The sequence below is a fragment of the Physeter macrocephalus genome, unplaced genomic scaffold (genome assembly GCF_002837175.3).
Source record: "Physeter macrocephalus isolate SW-GA unplaced genomic scaffold, ASM283717v5 random_75, whole genome shotgun sequence".
In the NCBI taxonomy this organism is placed as follows: domain Eukaryota; kingdom Metazoa; phylum Chordata; class Mammalia; order Artiodactyla; family Physeteridae; genus Physeter; species Physeter macrocephalus.
In genome coordinates this window covers 101,705-124,074 of record NW_021145361.1, presented here as the reverse complement: position 1 = coordinate 124,074, position 22,370 = coordinate 101,705, and the positions used below count along the sequence as shown (strand labels likewise).

The following is a 22,370-nucleotide window of genomic DNA, read 5'->3' as shown; positions in this document are numbered from 1 at the left end:
TTTACGCGCATTTCCCCAGCACGGCCCCGGTTATATTGGCGTGAGGCTGCCGCGTGGGGCCGGTGCTGAAGCCCCTTCCGCCCGCATTGTCATTGCCAGCGGCGGACCAGGTGCCCCTGATGGAGGACCTGGAGCAGATCTTCCTGCGCTCCTGGCGGGAGTCGCACCTGACGGAGATCCGGCAGTACCAGCAGGCGCCACCGCGGCCCGTCCCGCCGGCGCCTGGGGCCGTGGCGCCCGTCACCCCGGCGCAGCTGCCCTGGCTGGCCGGCCTGGCCGCCAGCTCCTGCAACGACAGCGTGCACATCATGGAGTGCACCTACTCGCTGGCCGAGGGCCTCTCGGAGATGTTCCGCCTGCTCCTCGAGGGCAAGCTGGCCAAGACCAACTACGTGGTGATCATCTGCGCCTGCCGGAGCGCCGCCTTCGACTCCTGCATCGCTGTCACCGGTGAGGCTGGGCCCCGCCGCCGGGCTGCCGGGAGAGCGGTCTGGTGATGCCCAGAATCCCTCCTTCGCCGTTGCCCCCTTTTGCCTCTCGTGGCCCCGGGTTTGCAGCTGCGCTGGTTAGTAACAGCCGTTAGCGCACGGTAGCCCCTGGTGTGCCCTGAATAGCGCGCTTCGGGAAAAATTCCGTTCCTCCTAGCATAGAAGGTGAGCCGTTCCCGTTTGTTTCTCTAGAGAGGCTGGGGGCAGGTTTGGATCTGGATAGATGCAGGGAAAACCTGGGTCCCCCGTGCACCTGCTGGTCTGTGGTTTAATGACTCTGGCCCTCAGCTTCTTCAACTACCTAATGGAGAGGAAAAAAAATAAATAATGGCCTTCTTGTGTTGTGTGGGTTAATGAGCCAATTAGCTAATGAATTATAAAAACATGTATTGAAGCCCTACTATGTGCAGTCACTGTTCTGGGGGCTGGGGACACAGGAGTGATGTCCCCGCTTTCCTGGAGCGTGCGTTCTGGTGGGGAGACAGACACCAAACAGCGCAGAATGCCCCGGGGGGAGGGGGGAGGGATGGAGGATTGCAGTAACTATGCCGTGTCCCAGTGATCTCTTGGCATTCCTTCATCTTAAACACCTGTGTTGGGCTTCCCTGGTGGCGCAGTGGGTGAGAGTCCGCCTGCCGACGCAGGGGACGCGGGTTCGTGCCCCGGTCCGGGAAGATCCCACATGCCGCGGAGCAGCTGGGCCCGTGGGCCGTGGCCGCTGAGCCTGCGCGTCCGGAGCCTGTGCTCCGCAACGGGAGAGGCCACAGCAGTGAGAGGCCCGCGTACCGCAAAAACAAACAAACAAACAAAAACACCTGTGTTTTTAATAAATTCTTTACATTGATTTCAGTAATATCTTTAGTAATAAACCTCGAGCCCCTGCTGTGTCAGGCATTGGGCTGAATATTTTATAAACATTGTCTTGTTTTATCCTCACAATAGTCCTGTGAAGTCGATGGTACTTTTAGCCTCGAATTCCAGATGAGGAAACTGGGTCAACCTAGGTTACACAGCTAGTTAAGTGGGGAGAGAGTCAGGTTCCAAAGCCCATACTCGGAGATTTCCCTCTTATTATCCCAACTACTAAACTGGGCCTGGGGGGTGTGTACCCTTTATTCATTTCACCAGCAGGAAGCCCTGCTCTTAGCCAGGCGTGGTGCTGGGCTTGCGGGCTGGAGGGAGAAAGAGATTCAGACACAGACCCTGCCATCGAGGAGCTCACGTGCTAATTCTAAGCGGAGGGCCCAGTCCAAATTGTTGTTTGTTTTCCAGGAAAATACCAAGCCCGGATTCTTTCTGAGAGCCTTCTCACCCCAGCTGAGTACCAGAAAGAAGTCAATTATGAGCTGGTTACGGGGAAAGTGGACTCTCTGGGAGCCTTTTTTAGCACCCTCTGTCCAGGTAGGCTTGTAGTGAGGTGCAAATTCATAAATTGATGAGAAAGACACAAAGGGCAAGGTCGTCTGGGGGATGGAGCCCATCCCCCGTGACCTGCTGAGGCTGGCCTGGATTTACATGTGTGGGCGGCCCTTCCATCTGTGGGGTCTCTGGCTGGCTGTTTCCTGCTCCGGCTGTGGGTTCTCTAGGTGGCGGCTTTGTGGTTTCTGTCCTTTGGGGGCACACAAGGGCCTTGTGCCTGGTTCTCCGTACCTCTCCGGCTCTGTCCATCACCCTGCTGCCTCCCCCTCTGTGTTGCTTAAAGCTTCTCACTGGAGAAGTGTATTCTCTGTGCCTCCTTCTGTGTGTCCTATGCCTTGAGTGCCTGTCTCCCTTCTTTTCCTGGCCACTCACCCTACAAGACTCACCCCATTTCCTCCCAGAAGCTCTTGCTGGCCCCTCCTTCTCCAAGATGTGCTCAGACCCCTACCTCCTGACCTTTGGCATCTTGCTCTTCTTTCTTTCTGTCCTGGCACCTTCTGGGTCATAATGTAATTTTCTTCAGCACATCTGCCTCCTGGGGCTGTGGGCTCCTTGACAGGATGGGCCACCCTATCTCTGGTGCCCCAGGCCCAGGACAGTGCCTGATACATAGGGGATGTTCCATAGATGCTTGCCGAGTTTCACTGAGACGGAAAACCCATTTCTGTTATTCTCTCTGTTTTGGGCAGAGGGCGACATTGATATTTTGCTGGACAAATTTCATCAGGAAAATCAAGGCCAGATTTCTTCCTCACTTACTGCCTCCTCTGTCACCAAATCAGCATCCCTAGATGTCGGCGGGACACCGGTATGCACAAGTGAGTGATGCCGGGGCGCTGGTGGCCAAGCTCTGGGCTGGTGAGGCAGCATCCAAGGCCCCCAGGGGCTGCAAGGAAGCAAAGTTAGAGGCACCTCCAGCGGGCAGGGCATCTCCGTAGAATCGAGTAGACCTAATATCTAATTTTAATTTTAGTCTTTGATGATAACGGTCTCATTTTACCCCGAAATGTACATCTGTACAGTTTTCCTGAGATGGCACATTTCTCTGTTGATTTCCAGTTTATCGATGCATTGTTGAAATACTTTATTCATTCTAAGTTCCTGAAGGGCTGTGACGGTCTCCTCCTCTTCCAGAGAACCTGTAACCTCTTCCAAAATCTAATCTCAGCATCAGCTTCCCTGGGATGCCGTCCTTGTCCCCTCCAGGTGGAGTAGGTCACAGCCTCTGTGCTCCCCGAGTGCTGTTCACCCTTTTATTTTTAAATCAGGAGAAGGGTGTGAAATGACCATCACGGTGGGTAGCCCGGAGCAGGCGCTCAGTGAATATTGGTGTTTTCCCCATTCCCTCATCACTTTGTGTGCTAGACGGGGGGCCCCTGCTTGATTCCCTAGCAGAGGTCCGGGGCTGTAGCCATCTGCTGGCGCGCAACTCACCTTGATGGGGGCTCTGGTTCCAGGTTACCATCTGGAGCCTCACCGCATCCGGCCCTTCCAGCTGGCCGTGGCCCAGAAGCTCCTCTCCCACGTGTGTTCAATCGCAGATTCCAGCACCCAAAATCTGGACTTAGGATCCTTTGAGAAGGTGGACTTTCTGATTTGTATTCCACCCTCAGAAGTGACCTACCAGCAGACCCTGTTCCACGTCTGGCATTCAGGTACGGGCCTTTCAGGGGCAAGCGTGATGTCTGTGTGGAGAAGCTTTGATCTGTTTGCGTCCAGATTTGGATTCTAATACCATCTTTACTTCTAAAGTAGAGGGTGCCGTATTAACACCCCGGTTTCATAGCTCACAAAACTGATGCCCGGAGGAAGCGACTTGTCCGCTATTTTATAATCTGTTAAAGGTAGAACGTGACCTGAGTGTTCCCTTTGTCCCACTCAAGTCAGTGAAGTATGTCCTGATAACTGGCTCCAACTTGATGTATTTTCCCTGTGCTTTCAAGGGGATTAAACATGAACCACACAGAGAGTCCATGTCTTCACTGGGAGGGTTCACTCTGAGGGCTCTAACCTAAGGCCTGGTGGCATTCAGGCTGGAGATGATTTTGGTGGGTGAGAGGGGTCCTTTCCCTTTCTTTCAGTCACCGTGCTGGGATCGGCTGCTTCACGAAGGCAGCTTTGCTGTGCCCCTGGGTGGGCTGCGTACGTACCACGCTGGGGAGCAGGCCCACCTCCAGGCCCTCCTCCTGCAGGCGGTGACACGACAGTCGTTTGCACGGGAATCGGCCTCCCTGACTCACACGTGCCTCCTGCGTGCCTGTAGCCTCCCGTCCCAGCAAGGAGCCTGCCATATGGGAGACGTTCCTCAAGTGTCTGTTGCTGAGTGAAAAACTCATGACCGTGTTCGGAGTTACTGATGTCTTTTCGCTGTGTTGCAGGGGTTCTGCTGGAGCTTGGCTTGGAAAAGGAGCACATGACCAAGCAGACGGTCGAGCAGTATGTTTTGAAGCTAGATGCCCAGGCGCAGACAAAATTCAAGTCCTTTCTGCAAAACTCCTTTCAGAATCCGCACACGCTCTTTGTCCTCATTCACGACCACGCCCACTGGGATCTAGTGAGGTTAGCCTGGCTTTGGCACGTGGCAGGGCTGGCATGTCCCTTCTTGGAGTGAATATGTATGGATAATACTGTGGGTAAAAGTGTTAAAAAGATGAATGGTGTTGGGGGCTTGGCATTTGTAGGCAGATGCTGCGGGTGTATTTCAGACCTTAGGGCCGGAAGTTACCCGAGGGGTCATCTAGTGCAGCCTCTGAAAGGTACCATTATGGAAACTAGGGAAGGGAAGCGCCTCGCTCAATGTCGCAGGCTGGGGTGGGGGAGGGAGGGTGTCAGTGGCAGAGCAGCAGGTGCCGGGAAGGGATCCTGATGGGAGGAGCTCTGCCCAGGCCCCTTCCTGATGGAGCCCCATTGGCTCTGGACACCATGGGTCACAGCTGGTGCCCTTCCCAGGGGAGAGTTTACTTTCTCAATTCAAATGAACATAAATCTAGATGAATTTCTGGTGGTGTCAAGCCTGGAGTCTGGCAGGATTCCTGGTGTTTACCAGGCTTGGTCATCTCCATGAGACTGGCCTTGGGGTTGTGTGTTTAGACACTGCCACTGACATGGTTGAGGAGGGAAAGAAGATTGTGGGTCGGGTATCGGAGGAAGGCTTTGACTTAGCGTGGGGCCAGACGCTCAGGGCTGGCCAGAGCCTTGAAGTTCGCCCAGTTAAAGGGTTTACATTCTCGCGTCCATGTGTGGGCGTGGGGGCATTTGAACACTCTGAAGTACATAAAAAGCCAAATTGTACATATTCATTCGGTGGGTAGGTGTCTCAGAGTGGCTGCCTGCCACCCAAAAGGTGAAGCACTGATTTTTTCCTGTCCCCCTAGATTTACAGACAAGAATGCTGAGACCAGTGACCCACTGAGAAAGGCCGAGACACACTTGTCTCCTCGGCCCCTTGTCCAAAATGCTTCCCATTCCTGATCCTGTACTTTAAAATTTAGTATAGAATTTACCATGTTATGTCCTCTTTGGGTCACTTCAAGATCGGTAGAACTGTTGGAGAAAAGGATTTGAGGAGGCAGGTGTACAGTCAGATGCGGCCAAGGGGGAAAAGGCAAGACTCATCCACAGCTCCTGGCTGAGCTTCCCTGGGCTAGAGAAGCGGGTGGATTGTGTATCTTGCAAGCAATCCTCTATAGACACTGTTCCCCCAGCCAAGCTTTTAATAAGTCATGAGTATTCAGGGGAGTCCCTGACGGGTACCTGAAGTGCAGTCGTATTTAAAAATTTCATTTTGCTAGTCATGGGCGGAGCCCTAAGCTTCGATTGTGCCAGCGTTGGGAGGCTCGCTGTCAATTGATCCGACTGCTTGATTGTCGTCAAATGACAGGACAGTGCTTGCCATTCCACTTATCATTTCCTCTGCCTCTTTTGCTCTCTCAGTAGCACTGTTCATGACCTCTACTCCCAGAGTGACCCGTCCGTGGGGTTGGTGGACAGATTGCTCAACTGCAGGGAGGTGAAGGAGGCCCCCAACGTCGTGATGCTCCACGTGACCTCCTTCCCGTACGCGCTGCAGACGCAGCACACCCTCATCAGTCCTTACAACGAGATACACTGGCCGGCCTCCTACAGTAACGTGAGTGTCCCAGGCTGCTGGGCCCGCTGTAGCAATGACCTTGCGTTGGGAGAGATCCTGTTCACTAAAGACTTGACTGACTAGCCCAGTTGAGGGTCAGTGGGTTCCAGCTCCTTGGATCTTTGATTCTACCCAGGGTTAGATTTAAACCCTTCTTGGTCTTTAGAAACCTTCCTGTGTGCGTTTGTTGGCTCCCTGACTTAGAGCATGTAACGCAACACGGTTGGTTTACTGTTTCTCTGGCGACTGAAGCTCTCTGAGCAGCGTCTGAACACCTGCTCTCCTGGTGTTGGATGTACAGCCGTCTAGGGCTGTGGGGATTTGGACTGCACGTGGGGTGACACTAAGTTTGTCTGGAAGCCCTGGAAATGTTCCTGTCTTTCCTACCCCTGCATCCTTCAGCAGCGAGGTTCAAAATCTCCTTCCTCAAACTGAACACACGTCCACAAACGCTGGTGAGTTTTATTTCAGCTTATCACCTGCCATTTTCTCATCAAAATAGAAGATAGCAGTCATTCTGGTAATTTGAGAAACCTGGTGGTTGGATTCCACCTAATTACACAAGCGATAAGTAGACATCAAGTTGCGGGCTTTTTCGGAGTCTCTCGGAATCATCCAAGGAACTTCTAAAGGTGCTGATGCTTGGCTTCCTTCCCGCCGATTCAGAATCAGAGGTAGCAACAGCATTTGTTTTTATGTAGCGCTTACCGTGAGCCAGGCAGGCACTGTTCTAAGTGCTTTATCATATGAACTCAGATAAGACACAGGTGCTAGGATGATTTCCGATTTACAAATGGGGAAAATGAGGCAGAGGGGAGAGGTTAAGCCACTTGCCTGAAGCCATGCACCTAGAAGGTTCTGGAGCCGAGATATGACCCAGTCCAGCGAAATCCACGGCCCTCATGTTTAACCACTGTGCTACTTGAGGATGAAGTTCATGCCTTTGTAATTTTAGCATCCTTTCCCAACTTTGCTGTGCTCTGAAGTTTGATAAGCTCTGATGCTAGTTTGGGAGGAATCTTATATCAGTGTGGGTAAAATTGGTTGGATAAATGCATTTCTTTCTGCTGATTTAATAGCAGCTGAATGCAAAACAGTTGATTTGTCTATTCCTAAAACCAGCTAAAATTGTTGGAAAGAAGCAATTTTAACAGAGGAAGTTGTGTGTTTAACAAAAAAGAAGAGGCTGATTTTTTTCTTGGCAAAGGCACTGGGGTCAACTGAATGGAAAAGTCTTGACTGATGGGGAGGCGCCAGCCCTTACGCGTGGAGTGCTCTGTGCTCTGGGGCCGCAGAGGAAAGACAGTTATAAAACGTCATCCAGGGGATTGCAGAGTCAGCACAGTTCAGACCAAGATGCCTGTCCAGGTCATCTGTGCGCCCGGCATGTGACCCTTTCAGTCCCCACAAAGGAAATGTTTGCGTGACCGATGCGTTTCTGTTTTAGGGAGTGGACTTGTATCCTGAGAATAAGAAGTACTTCGGGCTGTCCGAGTTCATCGAGTCCACCCTCTCAGGACACAGCCTCCCCTTGCTGAGATACGACAGCTCCTTTGAGGCCATGGTCACCGCATTGGGAAAAAGGTACCCGTCTCTCTTGAAGTTACTAAAAATGCTCGTTAGTCAAGTGCAAGGTGAGGAATGTGCAGCCAGGGAATTCCAGGGAGGGGGCCACCTCTCTCCCTTCCTGGGTGACTCAGTCCCTCCGTTAAAGGGATCCTGGTTTATTTCTCGTCTTGCATTTGGGGCCGGTGATGTTGTTCCAGAAAATTTGAGAGATAAGAATGGGCAGAAATATGCTAGGATGTGGGATTGCATGTCTGAGCCTCAAGGGAGGGCAAGAAAATGGGAGGTAAGATAGCAAAAGGTGTAAAGGAAGAGCGAGTGGCGGTCAGTTGGCTTTGTCTTTATTTCCTTTGCATGTCATCTACTGTGGGCTTATTTCGTGCCAGTCACTGTTCTTACTTTCATGATGTGATTTAGTCCTCGCGACCTCTCTGAGCCAGTTGCTATTATTATTCCCATTTTGCAAATAAACTGAGACTCAGGGAGACGCCATGACTTTCTCAGGCCACACGTCTCGCAAGTGACAGAACTGGGTGTGAACCCAGAGTCAGTGCTACCTTTTCAACCCTGTCACGGCAGACCCCTGAGGTGGATATCAGCACTGCCATTTTACAGATGAGGGAACTGAGGCTCAGGGGGGTTAAGTGCCGACATCCACACAGTTTATACGTGGAAAAGCCAGGCCAAGTTTTACAGACCGTCTAATACAAAGCGAAATGAATGGCCCTGCCGCCAGTTGTGGGTGTTGAACTGAGCTCTGCCTTCTCCCCTCATGGCACCTCATTTGTCTCACTTGCTGACAAAGGGATTGAATTAGACATGTACTTCCCAAGCTGTGTTCCAAGCTATACTGCTGGATGCTAATAGTCGTTATGTCTCGAGGGGTTCCATGGTCATGTGCGTTTGATAAACCTTACATTTAACAAAGGATTCTTCTCCCAATGAGAGTTCTCAAAGCCTTCCATGTGCCATGTGTGCTGTAAATCTCCAAGAGACGGCTAGAGCGTGCACCATCTCCATTGTCTCATGGGATTAGTGTCCCCCAGAGCACCCTTTGGGGAACTAAATCCCTTTCAGCTCTGATGCTGATGGGTTTAATCAGGCCACTTCTCCAACTCTTGGATTGTCAGCCGAGCTCTCATAACCTTGCTGAGGGAAGACACCCTCCAAGATTTTACACTAAGACTGTGAGAACTGACCTTTGTCCTGCCTCTGCTTCTCTGCCTGGCTCCCCAGCTTCTCCTCGTGCAGCAAACATGTGCTGAGTGCTTAGTGATCTGTAGACGTTGGGCCAGTATTTTCCATTTATTGCCTAATATAATCCTCACAATGGCACAGTGAGATAGGAGACACTGTTATTCCCCCATTTGACAGAGAAAGAAACAAAGACTTGGGTTGGGTCACTTGCCCAAAGTCATGTGAGGGGTTTGTAGTGAAGCCAGACCAAATCCTGGTCACTTAAGTCCAACACAGTAGACCTACTAAACTGTACAGAGCGAGAGCTCTCACAGCTGGTAGAAGGCCAGAGTGATCATGGCACCATACATCCTGGCTCTACTCTTTATTAGTTTTAACTTTAGGCAAATCATTGAACCTGCCTGAACAGTCTACTTTCAAGTGATATTGTACCACTTCCTGTATAAGACTCTTACAATAGTATGTTTCCATTTCTCTCCTCCTAGGCTTTGTACTTTTGTTATCATACATTTTACTTATATATGTTATAAACTCCCCAATAAATCACATTTGCTTTAGGCAGTCGATCATCTTTTAAAGATATTTAAATAAGAATATTTTTTAAAACCTTTTTATTTATGCACATAGTTAATACTTCCAGTGCTCTTCATTCCTTTGTGTAGATCCAGATTTTTATCTGGCATCATTTTCCTTCCGTCCAAAGGACTTTCTTTAACATTTCTTGGAGGGAGGGTCTGCTGGTGATGAATTCTTTCAGCTTTTATGTGTCTTTAAAAGTCTTTATTTTGCCTCATTTTTGAAAGATATTTTCCCTGGGTATAAAATTTAGGTTGACTTTTTTCTTTCAAAGTATTGAAGATGTTGCTCTACTATCTCCTGACATACATTGTTTCAAACCAGAAGTCTGCTGTCATCGTCACCTTTGTTTCTCTCTGTGTAATGACCTCTCTTCCCCACCACCTCCTCCCAACCCTGGCTACTTCAAAATGTTTTAAATTTATCCCTGATTTTAAGCAATTTGATTAAGATAGGCCTTGGTGTGGTTTTCTTCATGTTTCTTGAGTTTATTGAATGTTCATCAAATACAAAAAAATTTTAGTCATTATTTCCTCAAAAATTTTTTTCTACATCTCTCCTTTCCCCTTTTAGAGTAATCCAATTGTACATATATTAGCCTACTTAAAGTTGTTCCATAGCTCTCCGATGCTATAGTCATTATTTTCTGTTTCCCTCTGTTTCATTTTAGATCATTTCTATTGTTATGTTTTCAAGTTTACTAGTGTTATTTTTTCTGCTGTCAGTCACATCCAGTTTATTTATATTTGTATTTTTATTTTTCACAAAAGCAAAATAGTCATATAACAAGGTTCCTAAGAGAAGAAGAAAGGCAATTTCAGGTAGCACATACATGAATGTACACACTGACAAATTGATAATAAATTGTTACTTGTGTTTGTTTATTAACCAGGACTGTTCCTTGCAAGTGACTGAAACCCAACTTGAACTACTTTAGGAAAGGGAGAGGAATACACTGACTCATGCAATAAAAGGAGAGGTTGAATAAATAAACCACAGAACCAGATGCAGCTGGTTTCAGGAACAACTCAAGTTAGGTATTAAACACTGCCAAGACTGTGTTGTCTTGTCTTTGGTATTTTTCTCTGTGTTAGCTTCATTGTATCTCATCACACACTGGTTTCTTCCATGTGCTGACAACATCATCCCTAGCTGCTGCTGAACTTCATATTCTCCAGCTTCTAGAAGGGGACTGATTCTTATAAATAGTTTGAAAAATCCCAAGAAAAGACTGATGACCCATCCTGGGTCAGGTAGCCATTCCTGAACTGATCCATTGTAGCTGGCAGGGCCGGGCCAAATACCAAGATGGTATCTCCCATGAGAATTCAGGATCCAGTTTTTTTTCTGTCTCAGACATTTTAGTTTTCTTCTCTAGAATCTCAGTCTTTTTTATGTTTCCATTTAAAATGCTCAATTTTCCCTATATCTTCTTAAACATATGGAATATAGTTATAATAATTGTTTTAATGTTCTTCTCTACTAATACTGTCATCTGTGTTGTTTCTGGGTCAGTTTCTATTGGTTGATTTTTCCCCCCTTCTTATTATGGGTTGTATTTTTCTGCTTCTTTACATATCTGGTAATTTTTGAGAGGATGCCAGACATTGTGAATTTTACTTCGTTGGGTGCTGGATATATTTGTATTCCTATAAATCTTCTTAAGCTTTGTTCTGAGATACAGTTAAGTTACTTGGAAACAGTTTAATTCTTTCAGGTCTTGCTTTTAAACTTTGTTAGGCAGGACCAGAGCAGTTTTTAGTCTAGGGCTAATTTTGTTCACTACTGAAGTGAAACCCTCTAAGTACTCTACAATAGTTCATGAATTTTGATGTCTTCCACACTGGTGATGGGAACAGGAACTATTCCAAGCCCTATGTGAGTTTGAAGTATTGTTCCCTCTAATCCTTTTGGATGGTCCTTTTCTTGGCTTTGGGTAGTTTTCTCACGTATATGCACTGATCGCCACTTAGCTGAGGACTTGAGTGGGACCCTCTGCGGCTCTCCTGAGTTCTCTATCTGTGCAGCTCTCTCCTCTTTGGTAATTCCCCCCATGAACTCTGGCTGCCTTGGTTTCCCTGGACTCCAGATCTTTCCTCAACTCAGGGAGACACTGGGTTCCTCCTTCCTGAGCAATCCTGGGAACTCTTTCCAGGTAGAAACTGGAGGCTCACCTAATTTCTTTCCCATTTCAAAGGATCACTGTCTTTCATTGCTCAGTGTCTTGAAACACTGTTGTTTCATATATTCATCCAGATTTTTGGTTATTTCTGATGGAAAAATAAATCTGGTCCCTGTTACTCTGTGTTGGCCAGAAGCAGAAGTCTCTGCTTGTCCTTTGAGCAGAGTTGAAAGCAGACGTTGGAGATGGGGAGAAGAGTGTGCTTCTCCCTAAGAGACATCTTGCTCTTCTTACCTTGCTCAAGGTGACAAAGGGCCACCACAGCTGGGGCAGTGCTGTAGAGAGTGGAGACAATGCGTTTTCCACTGTGCTCTCTTTCTTCCTGGGCACCACTTGGCCAGTGCACCAGGGGCAGAGGGTAAAGCAGTGCTTGGGCCACTGGTCTCCTTTGTGCCAGAACCTGCAGACCCTTAATGCCTTCCCAAGACAGCACTGGTATTGGCAAGTTTGCCAGGCCAACTCTTCAGTTCATAGAAGCCATAAAGTAGTTGAGTGCTAAGGAGAAAGAATGAACAAAAGCATAACGATGGGCAGGAGAAGATATCAGAGATGCTGTTGGAAGGTGAGCCGGCTGCCCTGATAGAACTCACAGGGTGACGTGGCCGTGGGAATTGTTCCTATCTTTGTAGGTCAAGAAACTACTTTATCTTTGCTCCAAAAAGCCACAGAGTCAGGGGACTCATTCCATCTAAATAAACTCCCCAAAGCATTGCCTATAAACAGAACATCAATTTGTCTATTCCTACTGAGAAGCACAGAGTGATGTACAGTGACTTGGGTTTTTCTGGTGGTGTTCTGGGGTCTGTCTCTGGCACAAGGGTCAGAGCTGCTCTGGCAGTGCACGTAGTTGTGGGAGGGGTCTCCCCCTTCGTGTGACCACAGCTTCTGAAACAAAAACTAGGTTTCTTGGTTTGACTGGCTGTGTTTGGATTTGTAATTCATCTGTCGAGTTAAAATCACATTAGTTACATTTCTAATAACTCACTGTACATGAAATGAATGATATGCCTGTAGGATGGTCCCCCCAAATCTGGGGGGTAGCTGCACTTACATACTGATTACTGATGCTTCTCCTACTGCCGGTGGGAACCTGGGGCCAATTACCTAACTCATGGAGACATAAATTCAGCTGATGATGGTCATTTATTTTACTCATTCATCTAGTCATTGAACAGATCTTTATCGAGCAGCTAGTATGAACCAGCAGCAACAGCAAAACTTTGCTTCTGTTTCTCAGCTGGAAATGATAAAGCAGTTTTTGACTTGACTTCTAAGGAAGACTTCAATTTCAGGTTGTAAACAACCAGCTTCAAAAGGCAACACCACTTGTTTGTGATCCAGGAGTTGGCCTGTGCCCGTGATGGCAGGCGTCTGGGTTACTTGTTTGCCCCGGGAAGGCCTTTCTGTCTCGGAGCTCTCCGGGCATCCTTGGGGATAGCAGCCCTGGGTCACGACATGGTCTCTCTGTTCCTTGCAGGTTCCCCCGCCTGCACAGCGCGGTGATCAGGACCTTCGTTCTCGTGCAGCACTACACGGCCGCGATGATGGCCGTGAGCGGCCTCTCTCAGATGAAGAACTACACATCGGTGGAGACGCTGGAGATCACGCAGAACCTCATCAACTCCCCGAAGCAGTGCCCCTGCGGCCACGGGCTCATGGTCCTGCTGCGGGTGCCCTGCTCCCCGCTGGCGGCCGTGGCCTATGAACGGCTGGCCCACGTGCGGGCGCGGCTGGCCCTGGAGGAGCACTTTGAGATCATCCTGGGCAACCCCAGCTCTGGCATCACCATCGGGAAGCACTTCTTGAAGCAGCTCAAGGTGGGACAGGAGTGGGGATAGACTCCTGGGAGGGTGGTGGGGCGGGACCACCAGGGGGAGGGGAGGAGAGGGAGTGGGGTGGCCACAAACTCCTTAAGGTCCCATCCCGGTCCCTAGGTCCATGGTGGCCTCTGCATACCGGGCCACCCCTCCAGCTGCCTCTCTTGCCACGTCCCTACCTGCAGCTCTCAGTCCAGCTATACCACATTACTTATAAAAGCTGCACCCCCCCCCCCCAAACACACTGTCTTGCTCTTTCAAACTTCTGGGTTGTAGCTTGATTTTATTTCTTTCTGGGGATTCATTTCTTCTTCTTCTTGTTTATTTAGCTGATGCCTATCAATCTGCAGAATTCAACTCAGTGTCTTTTTTTTTTTTTTAATTTTTATCTATCTATTTATTTTTGGCTGCGTTGGGTCTTCGTTGCGGGCGGGCTTTCTCTAGTTGCGGCGAGTAGGGGCTACTCTTCGTTGCGGTGCGCGGGCTTCTCATTGCAGTGGCTTCTCTTGTTGCGAAGCACGGGCTCTAGGCACGCGGGCTTCAGTAGTTGTGGCTCACGGGCTCAGTAGTTGTGGCACGTGGGCTCAGTAGTTGTGGCACACGGGCTTAGTTGCTCCGCAGCATGTGGGATCTTCCTGGACCAGGGCTCGAACCCGTGTCCTCTGCCTTGGCAAGCGGATTCTGTTTTTTTTTGTGGTACGCGGGCCTCTCACTGTTGTGGCCTTTCCCGTTGCGGAGCGCAGGCTCCGGACGCGCAGGCTCAGCGGCCATGGCTCACGGCCCCAGCCGCTCTGCGGCATGTGGGATCTTCCCGGACCGGGGCACAAACCCGCGTCCCCTGCATCGGCAGGCGGACTCCCAACCACTGAGCCACCACGGAAGCCCGGCAGGGGGATTTTTAACCACTGTGCCCCCAGGGAAGTCCCCAGCGTCTTTTCTTCTTTCAGGAAGCTGCCCTTCCCCCTATTTGTCCCCCCTCCGCCCCCAACCTGGGGCAGGTTCTGCTTTCCCTGCCTGTCATCTGGCTCCTCCCCCAGCAGAGAAGGGCAAGGACAGCCCCACACATGTCAGCCCCCCAAACTAGCACAGTGCCTGGACCATAATCACCTTTCACTAAACGTACAGGTGACGGAGGATGCAAGAGGGTTAGGGTAAGAATACTGAGAGAATAATTGGGAAGGAACTGTGAAGGCACAGCCCCACGATGGAGAGAACATAGTACCAAATGTTAGACAGTTGATATATACCATCTTGCAAAGAATCAGTCAGTCAGTTGGCAGATATTTCTTGAACAGCTGGTAAGTGCTAGGCAGTGTTCTATGTGGCTGGGAGTCCCGTGGTGAAGCCAATGGTGTGCTTATTTGCAGTTGAAATTTGATGAAAATCCAGCGAGGCATTGCAAGGGCTTTAAATCAGCAGGACATCAAGGTTCCCTGGAGCTGGGCTGGTTGGAAAGTGAGAAGTCTTACAGCTTTCTTTATAATTACCTGCAGATGTGGCAGAAAATTGAGGATGCGGAGTGGCGGCCTCAGACATACTTGGAGTTGGAGGGCCTGCCCTGCATCCTGATCTTCAGCGGGATGGACCCGCATGGGGAGTCCTTACCAAGGTGAGTGGCGAGGGACTGTGCACCTGGGGGTCTCTGAGGAGCCAGTTGCCCGGGCTCGCCGCTGGGGGCTTTGCCAGCTCAAGCTTCCCCTGCCCGACTCTTGGGAACGCATTCACGTCAGAGTCATCATAGATGTGTATCTTTATGGTGACCGTTTTCCAGCAGATGTCAGGGAAATGCGTCTGAGGCCTGGGCAGCTTTTCCTCATTCTCAGACAGGCACCCCCCGGGCTCCTGGTGGTGGATGTGGGCACTCTTGCCGGGCTCCGTGGGTGGAGGCCCTGTAGCTGATGAGGAAGCCGAGGTTTACAGAGATTAAGCCAGTGCGCTGCATGGCGGACTCCAGGGCTGCCCGGCTTCTTTGCCGCTTGGCCACACGACACTTACGCGAGGGCCACCTCGCGCCGCGTACTCACGGGCCAGGAAAAAGTGTCCGCACAGGGTTCAGCCTGAGTTGTTGCCGTGTCACGGATCAAGTCCTCTATTCCTCAACTCCATAAGGACTAAGACAACGTCTTAGTCTATCTTAACGTCGAGCATTTGCTTTTTGTATCAGGCACTGGGCTAGACTTTTAATCTAGCATTTGCACCTTAGGACCATAGTATTACTACCCTGTTTTATAGATGAGTAAATGAAAGGTCATTTGCTTTAGTAAAAGCCTAACTGCAACCCCCATCTGCCTCTCTCCGAGCCCTTTGCTGTTTCCCCTGCCCAGCTCCGAGCCCTGCCCCAGCCTGCCCTCTGTGCCCACTCCTCCACGTGTGTCGTGACTCATTGGCCGGGCTTCCCAGGCAGACTCTCGTTTCCAGTATGGCGATGACTTGATCATCGTCCTCTTCCTTGCATGGGGCGCAGTCTTGGGCACATTTTAAATGTTGATGGAATAATCACATATCCACTTATTACATATATTTCTCCCCACAGTGCATGTAGATGGTTATTAATATTCATGGCCATCTTTCATTTGAAAAAAATCTGAGCCTCCAAGAAGTTGCCCAGCTCGTCGAGGGCCTGTCGCCAGGAAGTGGCAGGGCTGGGGTTCAAGCCTCATTTTTGTCTCACCTGAAAGTCAGTGTTCTTTTGATTCCCAGCAGCACGGGGCTAAATCCACGGCAGGGGCCCCCGGAGACTTGCAGTCAAACAGACTTTGTTGCTCAGGGGTCCCAGCGACGCTGTTTGCTTCTCCGTTTGCATGAGGCCTAGGGGCCTAATGAGGAAGGCGGGGTGCTGGTCCCCAGCGCGAGCGGTACCTCCTCCGTAGAGGGCGGTCGATAGAGCCCTTCTTCCGTTTCCTCCCAGGTCTCTGCGGTACTGTGACCTGCGGCTCATGGACTCCTCCTGCCTGGTGAGGACAGCATTGGAGCAGGAGCTGGGCCTGGCTGCTTACTTTGTGAGCAGCGAGGCTCCCCTGGAGAAGGGGGCCCGGAGTGAGGCCTTGGAGAGTGACGCTGAAAAGCTGAGCAGCACAGACAACGAGGATGAGGAGGTGGTGACGGAAGGTGCGGAGGGCCGGTCTAGACCCCTGCCCGCACGCAGCGCGGCCCTGGGCTCGTCTGCTGGTCAGCAGCCCCCGATGAGAGCCATCTAGATACGTCTTTGGGGGACATCCCTCGATGGTTTCAGATTTTGCTGCCTCCCCCTCATTTTTGGTGATGTGAGAGAATGGAAATCCCAACAGGTTCTTCGTAGCTCTGGAATTCTTAAAGAGTAGGAAGAAAACTGGAGATTTCCTAGGCTTTAAGTTCAGGCCTTGCTTGAATTGCCCGTGGAATTACTGCCTGGTTTAAGGTTCACTTGCTTGTTACCTCTATGTGAATTAACAGGATCTGTCCCTTATTGAGATTTATGAAAACGGGCTAGTTTCGTCTGCAGACATCAAAGTTCAACGCTGTGTATTTTAATAGGACACATAAATCGGAGCAATGCAAGGCATTTGGCTGTAGTCGACAGGATAGCGAGAGAAAATAAAAAGCTGCTACTACAAATATGCAAGGCACTCGGGGGGTTTGGTGTAGCAGAGAGAGAGATGGAGGGAGAGCTGGAAGATGAGGACGCTCTTCCCCCTCCATCTCTGGCTGTGTGGCTTTGGACAGGTCACGTCACCTCTCCAAGCCTCAGAGGACTCATCTGTAAAGTGGGGTGGAAAGACCCGCCTGGTGCTGTCGGAACCTTTCACAGACGTGAATGGGACCCTGACATGAAGTTGCCCGTGGAGTGAAGCCACACTCCTGGAATCTCCCGACCCACCTCCGTCCTCTCCCCTTTCGTTCCTCTTGGCTTCCGGCCCCTACGCCGCACCCCGGGCTCTTGGCCGCACTTATCTCACGAGTGAGCTCTGCTCTGTCGCCTCTGGGCCGCACAGGCGTCCTCGCGGCCACTCGGGTTCCCTGTGCTCCGTGCTTCACCTGGAAACCCCTGCCGGCCCTTCAGAACTGGAATCAGGGTCGCCTTTCCCGGATGTTGCCCTGCTCCTGCTTCTCCCTGCTGGTGGGCCCCTGGGCTCCTCCCTCTTTGCTCTCCTTACTCTGTCCTGTAGCTGTGACCCCTGGGCAGGAGCCTCACTGACCCACCAGTGCCTCACTGGCCCGCTCTGCGTTGTACACCTGTCTCCTCAGCACTCCCTCAGAGGAGGATGCCTGGGAACGTGGATGGAAGGAGGGATGGATGGAAGGAGGGATGTGGATGGAGGGATGGATGGATGGAGGGAGGGAGGGATGGGTGGGTGGGTGGGTGGACAGATGAGAGATGATACGTGTGAACGCACTTTGTAAACTGTGAAGTGCTGGGGGAACGTGCAGGACCCTGATTACGAGGCCTCTTCAGTGTGTGTGTTTTGAAACAGGCTCCACGTCAGAGAAGAGGAGCCCCGTGAAGCGAGAACGGTCCCGCTCCCATGACTCCGCGTCCTCATCCCTCTCCTCTAAGGCATCCGGTAAGTCTCCAAGGGGTAAAGATCCCACAATTGGACCGTTTTTGTTTTTTGAGATTTCAAAGAATGAAAAGAGATCCTATATTTTCACCTAGAACTGGAAAGAGAAGGGATCTACGAAGAACTGGCCTTTCTAGAGAGTACGCGTCTTTCTGGACTTGGGCAGGGGGTGGGGGGTCCTTCCGGGAGGAGGCCGCGGCCTCTGCCCCTGCAGGGCCTGGGCCGGGGGGTGTCAGAGGGCTCTCCCTCTGTGATCTACAGGTAGCTGTTGGTTTGGGGAATCGGGAGAGGAGCTGGGTGAGTGTTCTTGTCGAGTCTGAGGGCGGAGAGAAGTGGACACAGAAGACTTCACTGGGGGAGAGATGCCAAAATTTAGCAAGGGTCACTGACCCCTGGACCTGGACCACACTTCGGTGGAGGGAGCGGGGAATTGGATGAAGTGCTCCGGGTCTCTGCCCTGAGGGATGCCTCGGCCTCGGGAGCAGTCAGGACGGGCACACGTGAGACAGTATCGCATGTCTTCCCACCACAAGCATTTAGGAAGAACCTCCTGTCTACCTGGCTCAGGGCATTGAGAGACCAATTAGATACGGACCTGCTCTCAAGGAAACCATTGTTCCTTTGGACCAGGTTATGTTGCCATAGGGGCTGCTGTATTTTTTCTGCACACATATTCACACCTGTGAGGTGTTACCGTTATGCATATGAAGAAGTAATTAATTTTGTCTCAGGTGAGGCCGATTTAGGGGTAGGGTGTGATCCCTGCAGGTTTCAGAGAGCAGCTGGCCTTTGGGCCTTGCAGGAGAAGGCTTTCCAGTGCAGGAGAAGGTATTCCAGGTGGAGGAGACTTCACAGGTAGAGGAGGCTTGGGGTCTGAAGGTGTGTGTGGTGCTTGGGTGCAGTGAGTGGTCCCAGGGTTACAGCTCAGGGTCAGGGCGTGGCTGCAAAGGTCAGAGCACATCAGGGGGTTTGGCTTGGGGCCTTCTTTGGTTTCCTTTCTCCTTCCCCCTCCCCACCTGCCCGCGGATAATAGTGGGCCAGTGGTGGGGCTCTCCCTCACAGGTATGCACAGAGGGAGTCAGACGAGGCCTCCTTAACATGAGCCTGGTCTCTGTGACAGAAGAAAGTCCTAATTTATAGACCAGAGTCAGTCAGAAAAGCCAAATGCTGCAGCTTGTATTCTTCTGCCCCAAGCAGTAGAGGGAGCCCAGGGTACCAGGGGGGCACCTGAGGAGTGGGTGATCTGTGCCGTTAGAATAGAGAGGTGTGGTGCTGTGTTTTGCCCTGATCCTGGGCTGACAGCTTTCTAGAAGGTTCTGGGACACGCAGGTCTGTGCAGTCTCTTCAGGTGGAGTAGAATGCCCAGGCTGCCAGCCAGCCTCCCCTTCCGGTGAGGTGACTTTTTAAAATTCCTCAGAGGGTCCTGGGATCTTAGGGGTCTCTGATGAGATGCTTCCCGTGTCTCTGATGAGATGCTTCCCGTGGCCTTCGGTGTAACTCCCACATATCAGGAGGTCCAGGGAGAGGAGACTTGGCCACGGGAGTCAAGAGTGGGGGGCGGGGTCACACGCGTCAGCCTGGGAGGGGCTGGGTCGCTCCTTTATAGACTGACAGTCCCCCTGGATTCAACCGGGGCAGAATGACTGAGGTCAGGGCGGGTGGATGGCGAGAAACATCAGTGTGCCCGGGTCCTCCCGGTCTGGGCCTCACAACCTAGGACGTGGGTGAAGACATTTGGGTCCCCGTGGTCTACTTTTGGAACCTCATGCCCCTTTCATGTCCTTTGTGTCCACCTGTCCCTCCCCCGGGCCGGATGCCCAGGTCCTCATAGCCTCCCCGACCCTGGTCCTCAGCTCCTCCGCTGCCTCTGAGCTGATCACCTCGGGTGGCTTGCCCAGGGAAGAGGCATTTTCGCGGGAGTCAGGCCTTTAGCCTAGGGGGACAGGCCGGTGCTGCATTTCCTCTGTCCACGGGCAGCCTGTAAGTAACCAAGCAAGACGCAGGCTGCAGGGTTGAGTCAGAGCCTTGCTGGGGAGCTGGGATCCAGTGGGGAGGTTGGCTGAATGGTGTGGTGAGCAGCACGCAGGGTGAACCAAGTGTCATGGGGCGGGGTCTGGGGAGGGTGGCCTGGGAAGCAGCTTCCCTCGTCTCCCGGAAAGCAGCAGAGCTAAGATAGAGGTGTGGTTCCCGTGGAGCCTGAGGTCCTCGGGGTTGCTGGGAGCTGGCACGCACGCTCCGGGCAGATGTGGCTGGGTTGATGTGAAAGACAGCGCTGCTCCTTCGTGTCCACGGACCTGCACTCATCTTGCCTTTCAACATGGTCCACGTGGGGAAAAGGGCAAAAGAAACCCCATATTTGGGTAGCTGCCGTGCATACTGCATTTTCCGTCTTGAGTTCTAGAAGCTAAGTGGTTGTAGCATTAGAGTCAAGCCTTTTCAGTCCTGTGAGTTTTGCTGCTTTGAACCAGAAGCCACCACTATGCTGTGCAGAGGGGAGATCGGAGCTCCAGGGCCCACCTGCACAGAAGCAGGAGTGTAGGCTGGGCGCTGAAGGTGAGGGTTCTGGAACAGATCGGGCGGGGGGTGCAGAGGAGAGGCCTCTGCGACGTGTACGGGGCCAGGGAGCGGTGCTGGCTGTCTCCCCGCAGTGCCTCTTGGCTTTGTCAGAAGGACAGAGGAGTCTGTATTTAACCAGAGGTGGGATGGCATTGACGGACATTGCCAGTGGCTGCAGGTAAGGGGAGTTAGCGCCGCAGAAGAAGGGGCGGCGGGCCCGGGGCCCTGACGGACGGGACCCTCTCTCCGCAGGCTCAGCACGGTGCGGCGGGTCCCCGGCTCAGGCTCAGCCGGCGGGGCCCTCACGGGGGGACCGGGCCCGATCGCCTCAGCCCTGCGGCCCCGCGGAGGAGGGCAGGGCCCCGGGAGAGAGACAGCGGCTCCGGGCAGGGCGGGGGCCGCCGTCGGTCATCAGCGGGCACGGCCCCGGGCTGGCCCCCCAGCCGGACCCCGGCCTCAAGACCGGCCAGTGGAGCATCCAGGTGTCAGTGCCCTCATCGTCCTCCTCGGGCTCGTCCTCCTCGTCCGCGATGCCCGCCGCCGGCCCGCTCGTCCTGCGGGCCGCCCAGTGCTCCATGACCAAGGCCTGCCGGCGGCCGCCTGTGGTCTTCCTGCCCAAGCTGGTGTACGACATGGTCACGTCCACCGACGGCAGCGGCCTGCCCAAGGCCGCCTCGCTCCTGCCCTCGCACTCGGTCATGTGGGCCAGCTCGTTCCGGCCCCTGCTCAGCAAGACCATGACGTCCACAGAGCAGTCACTGTACTACCGGCAGTGGACGGTGCCCCGGCCCAGCCACATGGACTACGGCAGCCGCGCCGAGGGCCGCGTGGACGGCTTCCACCCGCGCCGGCTGCTGCTTAGCGGGCCCCCCCAGGTGGGTGCCGCCCCGTGTGCGCCCGGGCTCCGCGGGGCTTGTGTTCGCGCCCAGAGGCAGGTTTAGGGCTTATTCACACCTGCCTTCCCGCGGTGGAATCTCGGATGGCCCTAGGTGGGCAGGTGGACGGCTGGGTGACCTCCATCCTCTGACCCCAGTTTCCTCCTCTGCGTCATGTGTGGGTGGAGGAGTTCTCTGCGGGTGCTTCTTGCTCCTTCAGACAACGATTCTGCATTTCCCACATTCTTGCATTCGGTCCTCACGGCCAGTCCACGGTTCCCTCCCACTCTGACAATGGAAGCCAACCCCTGTTTCTGCCCTGCAAGATTCTGGTGAAACTGAACAGGGAGATGAGAAACCTGTCACCATCTCCCAGCTCGTTGTGTTTTTCTGACAACAAAAGACCGTTTCACCTGTCCACGTGGCAGGAACCCGGGCGGTGTGAATGTCACGGGTCGTGAGCATGTAAGGAGGACGCACGAGGTTGGTTTGGGGTCTTGGGAGGGGGCTCGGCCAGACAGGGCAGGGCTGGAGGGTGGGCCCTACAGTGAACTGCCTGGGGTTGGATTCGGACGAAAACATCACCTGAGCCCCGGGCCGGTTCCAGCCTTCTCTGTACCTCACTGTCCTCATCTGAGAATGAGAAAGATAATAGCGCCTCTATCGCAGAAACAGGAGTGTTAAACAAGAGAATAATTGTAGGGCGCCTGGAACATGGCCTGACCCCTGGAAAGCATTGTTCTTGTCACCATTATCATCACCGTCCCAATTCAAGACATGTTTCCTTTTCACACCGAACGTTCATTCCCCTGCCAGGTACCTACCCCAAGAAACACAAGCCCACAAAAATATGTATAAGAATGCTAATTTTTGTATTGTTTACAGTAGTTAAAAAACAGACTGGAAACAACTTAAGTTGCATTGGTCAAGTTTGGTTGAAAATATTTGAGCACAACAATATCACGCATTCAGCCACAGAAAGTTTCAACTATTCAATAGATCTTTATATACTGACATTGGAATTTCT

The 22,370-nt window shown here is 52.1% G+C and overlaps 1 protein-coding gene across 15 annotated transcripts in view; it reads left to right on the top strand.

Annotated features, from left to right (window-relative positions):
- The window catches only part of LOC102992117 (growth regulating estrogen receptor binding 1), a 105,438-nt gene that overhangs the window by 5,739 nt on the left and 77,329 nt on the right, over positions 1-22,370 (top strand). For 12 of the 15 annotated variants that reach the window (XR_008616531.1, XR_008616532.1, XR_003678190.2 and 9 more), the window contains exons 3-13: positions 1,761-1,889; positions 2,597-2,725; positions 3,365-3,562; positions 4,286-4,466; positions 5,841-6,036; positions 7,484-7,620; positions 13,035-13,374; positions 14,868-14,983; positions 16,283-16,482; positions 17,826-17,915; positions 20,721-21,343. Coding sequence is in view for 4 of the 15 variants with exons in the window: in XM_028483815.2 (XP_028339616.2) it covers positions 1,761-1,889; positions 2,597-2,725; positions 3,365-3,562; positions 4,286-4,466; positions 5,841-6,036; positions 7,484-7,620; positions 13,035-13,374; positions 14,868-14,983; positions 16,283-16,482; positions 17,826-17,915; positions 20,721-21,343 (2,339 nt within the window). In the remaining 11 variants the exon portion in view is untranslated. Of the gene's footprint in view, positions 1-1,760; positions 1,890-2,596; positions 2,726-3,364; positions 3,563-4,285; positions 4,467-5,840; positions 6,037-6,100; positions 6,492-7,483; positions 7,621-13,034; positions 13,375-14,867; positions 14,984-16,282; positions 16,483-17,825; positions 17,916-20,720; positions 21,344-22,370 lie in introns of those variants that run through there. The other 3 variants (XM_028483817.2, XM_028483816.2, XM_028483818.2) reach the window with 3 other exon arrangements.